Source organism: Fusarium venenatum (genome assembly GCF_020744135.1).
Source record: "Fusarium venenatum strain MPI-CAGE-CH-0201 chromosome Unknown EDB82scaffold_2, whole genome shotgun sequence".
Classification (NCBI taxonomy): domain Eukaryota; kingdom Fungi; phylum Ascomycota; class Sordariomycetes; order Hypocreales; family Nectriaceae; genus Fusarium; species Fusarium venenatum.
In genome coordinates, this window is record NW_027072130.1 from 5,020,010 (window position 1) to 5,031,781 (window position 11,772).

The following is an 11,772-nucleotide window of genomic DNA, read 5'->3' on the forward strand; positions in this document are numbered from 1 at the left end:
AGCATCTTACAATAAGCACAGCGCTTAGATACAGTTCGAAATTAGCATACTTTTTGCACTCTTTAGTTCTAGTGCAGGTGATACGAGATGAGAAACCTTATTACTAATATGGCAAGCTCCAATTCCGCCTCGCATTGGCACGACGATCCTCATTGACCACCGCCAAAGGGGAGCCTTAAAAAAACGTCGCCAAAACATAAAACAATAACGATTGCCGGCTCAGCCGGAAAAAGTGTCAAAACATGGCGTTCAAACAGTCGCCATCAAAAAGCGACGCCTTAGTGGACGTCGAGGAGGCGTCGTTCCATGCCTTCAATAACCCCAGGAAACTACCGCCTTGGCTGGATCATTTCAACGCGAAAGACCTCAAGATCTTGTTTAAATGCTCTATAGCTGTCTGGATCTTTACCCTGTTTATTCTCATCAGTGACACCTTGCGAGTACTTGGACAAGCAACCTTTTTCGGATGGTCAGTTTGCGACGCGTTTCTCTCTCAATTGAAACAATACTGACCGTGTTTTAGTATCGTTCTATTCATCATGCCGCCATCCGGCGTCGTCTTCATCCATGTCCTGGCTGGACTAATGATCTGCTTCGGCATGGCACTTGGCTGGGCTTGGGGAACCATGACAATGAAAGCAGCCTTGGCGACAAGACCCGATGCTGATCTGATGCAACGCTATGGCGAACTGCAGGCATCAATGCCCCAGAACACGACTAATGTTGGCCAGGCTTCCGGTCAGACAACGTATCAGCAGATAGCCATCTATGAAGGTTTCATGCTTGATACTCGGATATCCGTCACTTACTTCTGCATGATAGGATTGTTTGTGTACCTAATGGTAAGCCATTTCACATACCGACATTGTCTTTCGCTAATCAGTCCTACCCAGGCTCGTTTACGAGTCTCTGCGCCAAACCTCACACTCGTGGCACTCTTCTCGATGATTGTGACAGATATCTACTTAACCATTGCACCTCTCATCCCTACCTTTCAAGGCACGATTCCAAAAGTATTGATCTTGCCTACTGCCATCGCAGTCGGAGTCGGTGCTGTCTGTAATCTGATATTCTTCCCGCAGTCAACCTCTCAGATCACCCTTGGAAGCATGTCCGACTTGCTTGTTCCAATGAACGGCTATATCAAGTCTTTAACCTGGCATTTCAAGACTAGAACGAGGTTTGAACCAAAGCGACTCCAGGAGCTCAAGGGTGGCCTAGCTGCATCGCAAAAGAGCATTGAATCTGCCATCAAATTTCTTCCTATGGATTTCACGCGTCGAAAATGGAGCCCCGAGGACATCAAGTCTTTTCAAGAGCCACTACGCCAGGTGTTAGTATCATTTGGAGAACTCCTGCAGTTGTCTATTTCTCGCGAAGAACTCTTTGCGAAAGACGAGGCTCTCACAAATGCCGTCGATGAGCTCGAAAAGTCCGAAAAAGCCAACCATCCACTGGCATACCACGTTGCCAAAGCAGCTGATTTCCGTGAACTCACAAGCCATCCCGATACAGAAGAAATGTTGATCAAAGCCGTCGACTCATTGTCTTCTTGCGCTACGCCACTGTTGCGGACTTTGGAACAAAGCATCGACGCCATCGTTGAAGCACTGTCAGGACCCAAGGGCGATGTTGTGGCTCAACATGAGCAAATCCTTGCCTCACTGCAGGAAGCTCTGGATGACTTTGAGGACTCAGCTGCAGAACATTTGATTGCCCCTCATGCTCATCTGTTTGATGCGGATGGCAAGGTCATTTTCAAAGACAATCGCTCACCACCCATGTTTGGCTTGATGTCAGGTTTGTTGTACCACGAACGACTAATCAACCTCACCAAAAGCATCGGTACCGTTCTTGAGAAAGCCGTGGAGATGGAGAAGACTCGAACGAAAACACAGATGTGGTTTCCAAAAGGACTTCAGAAACTCTTCTCGCTGGGCTTTTCGAACGATGTACCGCCTTCTACGCTTGCTGGTACCACAGATCTCACTCGCACTATGTCAGCTATCTCGAAACCTGAAAAGAAACGTGGTCTGTTCAAGAAGAAGCCGAAAGACAAGCTAGAGGCGGGAGAGATTGAGAAGACAGCAGCTGCCATTTTGGAAAATATGCAACAGACAACTAGCAGACAGCGAAAGAAGCCAAGCCTTATCTTTTTAGGATTGATTAACTTCTTCACTGGAGTTGAGGGTTTACACGCCCTGCGAACACTGGTCTTGACAATCGCCCTCGCTGTCCCTGCCGTGATACCATCATCAGCAGGATTCTACTACCGAGAGAAGGGCATGTGGGCATTAATCATGGCACAAATGGCCCTGGAACCATACATGTCTGACTTCACCGCTGGAATTATCATCAGAACTCTCGGTACCGTTGCAGGCGGTGTTCTTGGTCTTTTGTGCTGGTACATTGGATCCGGTAATGGCCCTGGGAACCAATATGGCCTTGCTGCGATCATGGCTGTTGCCATTGTCGGAATGATGTGGTGGAGGCTTTTCGCTCCTCCGCAGCACATGGCAGCTGGCATCATGCTTACGTCCACCATGTACATGGTGGTCTCCTACAGTTGGGTTGACACGCACATCCCTAGTTATGGTAACCCTGGTGTGGGATACGAAGTCTTCTGGCGAAGAATACTTCTCGTGTTGATCGGCTTCGGTGCAGCTGTTCTTGTTGCACTACTTCCCCGACCTCTTTCAGGAAACAGACACTACCGACAAATCATGTCCAGTCAACTTTCGAGCGTCCGAGATCGCTATGCGCTCCTTATATCAGTCTGGCGCGAGCCTCCATCAGATTTCGTCGAAGTCATGGAGAAAGGATCGACGACGGTTGAAGAAGTCCTTAACTCAATCGCTCTTCCAATTCAGAAGACAAAGTTCGAATTCTCAACATCAAATCTCGACACCAATACACTCAGCCGTGCGAACCATCTGTGCACCAACCTAAATGTCTTTCTCACGCAATTCAGTTTGACCGTCACCAAACTTCCCCTGCCAGTGCGCGAGCGCTTCATGCAACGCGTAACCGCTGGTGATGAGAACCTCGTTGCAGATCTCATGTCAACTTTGACCCTTCTTCAGCACTCCTTGATCTCGGGAGAACCGCTCCCAGCAATCCTGCCAACGCCTTTAGTAGGTAGAGCAATGCAATTTAGGAAGCTCAAAGGAGAGCTTCATGATGAGGGTAACTCTAAGGAGTACCTAGCTACCCCACAAGGAAGGCATTGGTCTGCCGCTGTTTACGCGTTTGTGAGATTCTTGGGCACGCTCGATGATCTTGTGCTTGTTGTGAAGAAGGCTGTTGGAGAAAGCTCGCATATACACACGGATGCTTTCGGTAGAAGCATGTATTAAGGCGTGAAACGTGTATTTCGCTTGGATTTAGATCATAGTATATTGTTTACATGTTGAGCCTGAACTAAGACTCTTTCTCTGAACATTCACTTTCTTTCTGATCATACTTCAATCCGTAGTAAGCTCTTCGCTTTGGTGTATCTTGTCACCGTATGTATTCGACTCGTCTTCATTTGCAACGTCTTTCTAGAGATATATAAAGACTATTCAAATAATAAATACACATCAGCCGTTGGGCGCAACGGCGAACGTTTCTCCGTACAACCTTAATATCACCGGAGAGATAGCATCCGTAAGCTTTCAACCAAACTCAGTCGTTACTGTGAAATACAGAAGACTAGTTTATTCTTGTTGTTCACTTCGTGTCGCCGCTGCCGCGTGTTCGCGGTGTTTGAAGAGACCGAGGAATCCTAGATCATAACACACCTTCAACGATCCAGCCATGATGAATGCTACCCAGAAGTAATCAGAATCCGCTAGTAGTCCAGTAATCAGCGGGCCCAGACTCTGAGCAGTAGTCTTGGCTACGTTAATGAGGCCAATGACAACAGTCCTTTCGTTAGGCTGGATAATGGCGGCGAGAAAGGCTGATCGAGGTGCGACGTCCATAGACTGGGTGCAGGAGCGAAGAATCAGGAAAAGCACTGATATGTGAACCTCATTGGGGATAGGAATTAGGGCCAGGAAGATTGCTGAGGGGATGTGGGTAAAGACCATCGTCTGGGATACAGTGTCAGTGACATTCTGGGCGACCATTATGCTGATAAACTTACCTTGACATTGCCAAAACGCTTGGCTAGAGATGACGCTACCAGTACGGAGCCAGCAGCGATGATACTGGTAGTGAAGAATATCGATCCGAGTTTCCCCTCTTCAATATGATACTGTGACTTGAAGTAGAAAGTTATCCATGACCTATATAACTATTAGTCTCTGCGTGAATATCAAATCACGTTCGTTACTTACAGAGGGGCAAGACCTGAAGCAAAGCTATCTAGAGCGAAAAGCGCACACAAGCTCACGACAATGGGGACACTCTCGCGAGACACCTTAGCTCGCAGCTGTTTCTTTGGTGGTGGTTGACTTGGTGTCTGAGCTTGGTTAGGTTGAGTGAGAAGAGGCGCCTGTTCATTGGCATCTGCATCGGATACTGGTTCGTGGTGCGCCTCTACTGCAGCACTCAAGACAATAGCGGAGATGAGCTTCAATACTCCAATAGTGGAATATCCGTAGAAGACATTGCGGTAGACATCGACGACATCCATGCCCAAGTTGACGCGCATGTGATGAATAAGCCAACCACAAGTCAAAAGTCCAAAGGCACCGCCAGCAGTACCACATAGACTGTACCAGGCATAGACGTCGCCTCGCTTAGCTGGATCAGTGAGATGCGCCACGATACTCTCTTCGATGCCACGGAAGGGGCCAATCTCGTTACCACTATGAAAAAATGTCAGCATCAGAGATGGATTCTTCCAGTCTTTGCGTCTTACCCAGGACTAATGACGCCCAGAATAGCAGCAGCTAGTAAGATCCAGTAGTTACTAGATGTCGCAAATACAATTCCACTAGCAGTCATCAAGACAGCGCCCAAAGCCAAAACAACCCTTCTGCCCACACCATCAGCGAACAAGGCAAGTATAAAACTGATGATGATATCGCCAGCCAATGTTAGAGTCATGAACAACCCAACACGGGTTGTAGAGATACCAAGTTCCCGCAAGAACGCGACGAGAACGAGAGTAGAAGCGCCATAGGCGAAGAGGCGAATGAACCTTTGCACGCAAAGGATCTTGATGTCGCGGGTGGAATTGTACAGGGACAAAAGGCCGAGCTCTTGTAGGACTCTGTTGGTAGCAGTGGACTGCGAAGTCGCGTCAATTGAAGTTGACATGATGGCGACCGCAATGAAGAATAGACAGACTGATTTAAAGACCGAATGATAAAAAAATAATGGGTGTATTCATCTTTTGTCCTTACGCACGTCACTCCCTATATACTTTTCTACCTCCGAGGCTCCGAGCTTGAAAACATTCGCACTAAGCGTCGGTTGTGGTTAACGAGAATATAGTGGGAATAATTGCTGTCGAATCGTACGTCATGAACGCGACTGGAAGAATCTTTACCAGAAGGCTGATTGCGATTGGTGGATCGACTTGGTCATTGTCGGTTTTCCGAGCTGTTATTAATTATTATCGGCATAGGGCTTATATACTGGAATAAATCCGACTCCTTCAACAACCCCCCAGCTACAACAGTCTTCAGATTGTTCATCTTCCGTAGTATAGTGGTCAGTATGCAAGCTTGTCACGCTTGAGACCCGGGTTCAATTCCCGGCGGGAGAGATCCAGCCACCTGCGATACGCAGGCACACTTTTTTTGAGTCTTTTTTTTCTGCCTTTTTATCTTTAAAGCGCATCAATTGTAATACTGAATAGAGTATAATGACAATCCTTCCAATTTTATTCCACCCTGCCCAACTATTATCCGAACTAACACATAAATCAAAGCCTTATTTGATGCATTTCTTAATACAGGGGTTTGGAACGTCGCTTTCTCACAACTGCACAGTATTTATCTACATCCTCCTGGGCTGTTTTGGCTTTAGGATCGCTATCGCAGTGAAGATAACAACTTTGCAGAATAAGAAGTCAGCATGCTATCATGTCAAGAGGATGTCGTAGTCTTACTTCAAAATTTCCTTGTGAGTTCCACAAAGGCATCGTTCATTGTCAAAGCAGTAATCGGGCTTTGTCATCAGTTAATTTGTAAAGTTGTCAGATAGAAAAGAGTTGCATACATTAGGCCCTGCCTTGAGACATGCTGCGACCTCGCCGCAGTTTGCTGCCTGCGAAGCAACCCCAACAGCAGAGAGAAGAAAGACAGCAATGGAATATTTCATGATGAGACAAGATTTAGCTCCGAAAGGTAGTAGGTAATAGGTTGTGAGATAAAGTATGGGTGAGTCGACATGTCTCATGGAGCACACCATTGGTCTTAAATATGCAGGAACAGTTATTGTCAATCATCATCGACGCATCCAGATCCAGGATTCTAGCGTCAATAGCTTAGGCGTTCCTAATCCGTTCAAAATAGTCTTTAGCCGAAGACGCCTCGCTCCAGACACTTGAGCTTGGCAGTAACAAACCAAAGCAAACATGACAAAATGCCCAGTTATTGCATTCCATCATACCTGCAAGCCAATCACCTCCTACCAAATAGTCTCTTCCGCTTGAGGATCCAATCCTTCATCCGCATTCCAACACAGAACCTCGTCGAAAACGGCTTGCCTCAATTCTTCCGGACCAGGCACGTTGAACCATTTTAGTCATTAATTGTCATTAACTCGACAATCTCGACTGCTGGGTGACGTTGGTGGTCGAGTTCCATCTGCCACATGGGTTAGATTCCAGGTTTTTATTGTCTCGCTTCGTCAAGCCCCGGAAGTTTGGCGATCGGCCAGAGCGTGAAGTCATTACCGGAAGAATAATAAAACTCAAAATTCGATCAGTAAATTTCCAACATTTTAATTGAGAGCCAATAGCCTAATTGCTTGTTGAGGCCAGTTCAGGGCGATAGAGGAGTTTGTGGCTGGCCGTGGCTAACCCTGTAGTGCACGGCCACAATCTTTCCATGACGACAGTGTTTTTCTCTCATTCAGAAAAAGCATCTATGATGATGCACTCAGGGCTGACATGTCACCAAGAATGCCTACGATGCGCCTTCTTGCATCAGTATCAGCAGTCAGGTCGACTTTTACAAGGCAGAGAGTTCTATCTCATCTCACTGCCAGAAATACACTACCTTTTACCATCACACGACAATTCGCCATGAAACGAAGTGCTACTACAAACCGACTCAAAAAGGAAGAAAAAAGTCCCAAAAAGGCAAAATCCTCAGACACTACAGCTAAGCTGCCCGAATACCATGAGACACCATCAAAGAGGGACAAGGATGGTGAGATTATATGGCCGGCACCCAGGGACCAAACGGAAGCTGCCAGGGACTTCATCCGTGAATGGTCAGTCCAATTCCCCTTTAATGAAGATTTAATGGGTTATTTCTCACATCTATAGTGTCGCTGCCTCAAAACCTACCCTTATTATTCCAGACAAGGACGCCGACGGCCTCACTTCTGGGGCTATAGTCAGAAAAACGTTGATATTACTTGGCCTAAATCCGGAGTTGATATCAGCCTACGTGATGAAGAAAGGACTCAACGTTCATGACGAAGAATCGCGTAGAGACATTGCTTCATACAAACCCTCCTTCATAATTGTTCTCGACCAAGGATCGCGAGAATCACCGCCTCTCATCGATGAACCCCATCGAGCCTTGGTAATTGACCACCATTACGCAGAAGAAAAGGATCACCCCAAGGATGCCACTTTCGTCACAGCTTGCAACAGCCCACCCGTGGCCACCAGCGCCTTACTCACCTACCTGATCTGTCGCGACTTACATCCTGATGTTGAAGAGGCGTGCGGCTGGCTGTGTGCCATGGGCGTACATGGGGATCTAGGCAATAATATCAAGTGGGAGCCCCCATTTCCCGATTTCAAGGCCATGTTTAAAAAATACACCAAAAAAGCCATCAATAGTGCTGTGTCTCTCATCAATGCTCCTCGGCGAACAGCAGCATATGATGTACCGGCTGCATGGGAAGCGCTAGCAGCAGCCTCAGCTCCCATAGACATTCTGCAGAACGAGACATTGCGTGAAGCAAGAGAGGAAGTCAACGAGGAAGTCAGGAATCGTGCTCGAATACCCCCAAAGTTTTCATCAGACGGCAGAATCGCCGTATTCCGGATTAATTCCCAGGCCCAAATACACCCGGTCATTGCGACTCGCTGGGCTGGCCATTTGACTTCACCCAAGCTCGAGGTGATACTCGTTGCTAACCAAGGCTATCTTCCAGGCATGATCAACTTTTCGTGCCGTGTCCCGAAATGTGCCAGAGGCAGGGACCCCCCTGTCAACATCATTGAGATCCTTCGTAAAGAGGCTTCACGGGCGAAAGACCCAACTTTGAGAAAGCGTTTGGGAGAGTCGTTCGCCCGTGGACATAAGGAGGCAAGTGGTGGTATAGTCCCCAAAGCCGAGTTTGAAGAGCTTATGGAAGTGTTGGAAGTTGGTAAGAAGGAGCCTGTTTCCCCAAGGCAACCGCAAAAGGGGTCCAGGAAGAGATCAAACAAGCAAGGAAACACGCTCTTGAATTATTTCGAAAGAGGTTAGTGACCGTTGCATGGAAAGGACCAATTTCCCAAGAATTAAACTTTGTGCTTTTTGATAAAAGAGCGCAATTGAACTTGACAACTTTGGCATTTAGCCCCTGATATTAGCGGTGTAACCTTGAATGGTCTATCATTGGAGTAAACAGATTAGAAGCCGTTGTTTTCAATCGTGTTTTTGCTTGGCCAGTTGCTGACTACCCTGTTGTTGTCCTGTAATTTCCTTTTCAAGACAAGACAGCCCAAGTTGTAATGACGTAGGCCTTGGCCATTCACTGACATGTGCAACCCTCCCCTGCAGCTAATAGCTTGGCCTAGAAGAGCAAGTGGCTTACATTTAAGTAGAAACTGACCTACTTTCGCATGCCCTTCAGGCAATTGAGTGTCGACTAGAGTGATGATTAGAGTTAAAATGACCGTTATGCTTCATGCTAATCAATCGAGACCCCAATAGTTTAAAAACAACACATCTTTAATCGTCATGTTACTGGATAGCTTCACTTTTGAACAAATCCCGCAGAAAAAGTACGAGGTGGGGTAGCACTTCCAAAGAAGCCAAGATCGTCACGCCTAGGCCAACCACCCGATATTACATCTCACAATGTTATCAGTGGATGAACTAAAGGAAGAAATGTCGGCCCGCTGAACCTGGGACTTGACACTCCAAGTGCCGTCCTTTTAAGACGTCTGTGATGCCCGGGCTGATGGTTGAGCGCTGAAGACAAGTTCATCGCGTTCTTCGTTTGTCTCCCAACTTCTTCTCAATTTTGTTTGTTTCCTCATTTCAGGCTTTCATCATGAGATTCACCACAGATGTTGTTGTCACTGCCTTTTGGCTGACAAGCCTGGGCACTCCCTCCGTCGCTGTCCCGGCAAAGGGTCTCAAAGGTCCCGAACTCAAGCATTGGCCCAAGGGTGCCGCCAAAGCTCTCAACAAAATGATTGCTGCGAATGCCAACCAGGGACAATATGCTGTCTTCGACATGGACAACACCAGCTATCAATTCGATCTTGAAGAGTCCCTTCTCCCCTACCTCGAAAACAAGGGAGTTCTTACGCGCGACACCATGGATCCTTCTTTGAAGCTCGTTCCCTTCAAGGACACCAAGAAGCACAAGGAGTCGCTCTACAGCTACTACTTGCGACTCTGTGAGATTGAGGATGCTGTCTGCTACCCTTGGGCGGCACAAATCTTCAGTGGATTCCCACTACGTGAGCTCAAGGGCTATGTTGATGAGCTGATGGCCTACAACAAGACAATTCCCACCACTTACTTCGAGGAGGGCAAGGTCACGGCCACCGAGGTGTCCCCACCGAAGATCTTCGAGGGCCAAGTCGAGCTCTACAACCGTCTGATGGCCAACGGTATCCAAGTCTACGTTGTTAGCGCCGCTTCTGAGGAGCTCGTACGAATGGTTGCTTCCGACCCTAAGTACGGCTACAACGTTCCCCCCAAGAACGTCATTGGTGTCTCCCTCTTCCTCAAGACCAAGAAGGGCGAGATCACTACTGCTCGCAAGCAAATAGAAGACAAGGCCTACACCCAGAAGGTTCAGAAGCAGAACCTTGACGCTGAGATGACTCCCTGGCTATGGGCCCCAGCTACATGGAAGGAGGGCAAGTGGGCCGCCATCAACACCTACATCGATGCGTGGAAGAGACCTATCCTTGCTGCTGGTGACACTCCTGATAGTGACGGTCCCATGATTTTCCGTGGCGTCAATATTGAGAGAGGCGGTATTCACCTTTGGGTTGATAGGAAGCCTGCCTACAGAGAGGAAATTGATGGAATGATCAAGAACTACACCATTGCTCAGAAGGAGGAAAGACTTCCGGTTACAGCTAACAAGAACTGGGTGTTTGTGAAGCCTGCCGACCTTCACGATGATTGAGAAATTCAAGCCTAGTAGCTAATAGCTAATAAATACATCAACTTAATATTGGCTTTGTCGAGTCAACTCTATCATATACCAGTGGGTGACATGTGCTAAAAGATATGTTACGATGTTTTCTCCAATTTGACGTACCATAACGCCTGTTTACCGAGTTATATACTAGTTTCATTTAAGATTAACATATTAGCACGGACTGACAGCTGTTGTGGTTTTAAATCATAATTCAGCATATGCATTGATGAGTATATTGGTCATTTACTAGGTGACTACGTATTGCGCCCAAACCAAACTAGTTTATACACAGACTGGCGCACTTCTGGGCTTCCCAACTCCGTTATTTGGATTTGTCTGGGAGCAACCGTTCGCGAAGCCCAACGCAGTATCATCAACCGCTGCGTTGAAAGCCGCTCCACAGTTTGGGTCACTATAAATGTTAGATCGTGTCTTTCTCTCAGCTCTGGAAGACTCACCTCGCGCCACCGCCGGCACTGTTGAAGTAAGAGCAGATATCGTGAGAGAAGCAGTCTTGGGTGTAAACGTTCCCTAAAGCGGTTCCACTGCAGCCAGCACCACATCGTCCATTGCAAGAGTAACTATACAGTTAATGAGATGTGGGAAGAGAGGCGAAGTCAACAGAACTTACTCTCCAGATCCGGAAGGGTTAGCGCCATAGTTGCTACCAACAACACCAGTGAAGGTACATCTCTTGCCAGCACTGTTAGTCCATGAGGCCGTAGCTGTTTGTCCAACGCGAAGACAGGTAATGGCTCGCTTCTCAAGCGTGGGAGAAGCAACAGAGATGCTTGCAAGAACAAGAACAACGAGAGAACCAAGCATAATGGGCAACAAATATGATTGTAGTTTCTTTTACAATAGTTACCAACTCAACATCTCGTGTTTCTTATATAAAAATCTAGTCAAGTCGCTTACCCCGGCATTTAATTCGTCATCGGATGTCTGACTTGAAGTGGTAAGTGAACGGAGTATCTCTCGGAGATTGAGTGCTTGGTTCAAGTGACCCATCTTCGAAACACACTACGATCGTTAAAGAGCCAAGGTAAAGGGTGCTTCATGATGGCGAAATATGTACCCCACACTACGCTAAACTGAAATTGAAATTCGTCAGATGTACTATAGGTCGACATCGATGTCATGTGCTCGGAGTGGCCTTGTCCGTAGCTCTAAATGGCAACAATGTAACGGTGAAAACGAGAGTTCATTACATGCTGTTTGGTCCGAACTAATACATGTGGTCTCAAGTGCAAAGCGTATAGAGGAACTTGATCAATG

The 11,772-nt window shown here is 47.2% G+C and overlaps 5 protein-coding genes and 1 non-coding gene across 6 annotated transcripts; 4 read left to right on the top strand and 2 right to left on the bottom strand.

Annotated features, from left to right (window-relative positions):
• Positions 1-160: 160 nt before the first annotated feature.
• On the top strand, positions 161-3,456 carry EDB82DRAFT_574877 (uncharacterized protein). Its single transcript, XM_025734786.2, has 3 exons — positions 161-469; positions 524-842; positions 894-3,456. Exons 1-3 carry the CDS (start codon positions 243-245, stop codon positions 3,354-3,356), a joined length of 3,009 nt encoding a protein of 1,002 aa, XP_025585558.1. The 5' UTR covers positions 161-242; the 3' UTR covers positions 3,357-3,456.
• EDB82DRAFT_498893 (major facilitator superfamily domain-containing protein) lies at positions 3,406-5,432 on the bottom strand. Its single transcript, XM_025734788.2, has 4 exons — positions 4,850-5,432; positions 4,323-4,796; positions 4,130-4,271; positions 3,406-4,076 (listed from the first exon to the last, which is right to left on the bottom strand). The coding sequence occupies exons 1-4, from the start codon at positions 5,248-5,250 to the stop codon at positions 3,699-3,701; spliced, it is 1,395 nt and encodes a 464-aa protein (XP_025585559.1). The 5' UTR covers positions 5,251-5,432; the 3' UTR covers positions 3,406-3,698.
• A 197-nt stretch (positions 5,433-5,629) lies between these two features.
• Positions 5,630-5,701, top strand: EDB82DRAFT_t97. Its single transcript has one exon. It is a non-coding gene; the product is annotated as a tRNA-Asp (tRNA).
• Positions 5,702-7,186: 1,485 nt separating this feature from the next.
• Positions 7,187-8,591, top strand: EDB82DRAFT_545504 (uncharacterized protein; the record flags this gene model as incomplete). The annotated part of the gene is made up of 2 exons (XM_025734790.2): positions 7,187-7,377; positions 7,433-8,591. The coding sequence occupies 2 exons, from the start codon at positions 7,187-7,189 to the stop codon at positions 8,589-8,591; spliced, it is 1,350 nt and encodes a 449-aa protein (XP_025585561.2).
• A 384-nt stretch (positions 8,592-8,975) lies between these two features.
• Positions 8,976-10,532, top strand: EDB82DRAFT_498900 (uncharacterized protein). Its single transcript, XM_025734791.2, has one exon. The coding sequence runs from the start codon at positions 9,385-9,387 to the stop codon at positions 10,477-10,479; it is 1,095 nt and encodes a 364-aa protein (XP_025585562.1). The 5' UTR covers positions 8,976-9,384; the 3' UTR covers positions 10,480-10,532.
• A 244-nt stretch (positions 10,533-10,776) lies between these two features.
• EDB82DRAFT_536288 (uncharacterized protein) lies at positions 10,777-11,554 on the bottom strand (the record flags this gene model as incomplete). The annotated part of the gene is made up of 3 exons (XM_025734792.2): positions 11,126-11,554; positions 10,953-11,075; positions 10,777-10,906 (listed from the first exon to the last, which is right to left on the bottom strand). The coding sequence occupies exons 1-3, from the start codon at positions 11,317-11,319 to the stop codon at positions 10,777-10,779; spliced, it is 447 nt and encodes a 148-aa protein (XP_025585563.1). The 5' UTR covers positions 11,320-11,554.
• Positions 11,555-11,772: the final 218 nt, after the last annotated feature.

Coding starts and splice junctions, on each gene's coding strand:
- EDB82DRAFT_574877 (XM_025734786.2), top strand. CDS start 243: ATGGCGTTCAAACAGTCGCCATCAAAAAGCGACGCCTTAGTGGACGTC. Junction 470..523: donor CAAGCAACCTTTTTCGGATG/GTCAGTTTGCGA, acceptor ACCGTGTTTTAG/TATCGTTCTATTCATCATGC. Junction 843..893: donor GATTGTTTGTGTACCTAATG/GTAAGCCATTTC, acceptor AGTCCTACCCAG/GCTCGTTTACGAGTCTCTGC.
- EDB82DRAFT_498893 (XM_025734788.2), bottom strand. CDS start 5,250: ATGTCAACTTCAATTGACGCGACTTCGCAGTCCACTGCTACCAACAGA. Junction 4,797..4,849: donor CTGGGCGTCATTAGTCCTGG/GTAAGACGCAAA, acceptor ATTTTTTCATAG/TGGTAACGAGATTGGCCCCT. Junction 4,077..4,129: donor AGCGTTTTGGCAATGTCAAG/GTAAGTTTATCA, acceptor ACTGTATCCCAG/ACGATGGTCTTTACCCACAT.
- EDB82DRAFT_498900 (XM_025734791.2), top strand. CDS start 9,385: ATGAGATTCACCACAGATGTTGTTGTCACTGCCTTTTGGCTGACAAGC.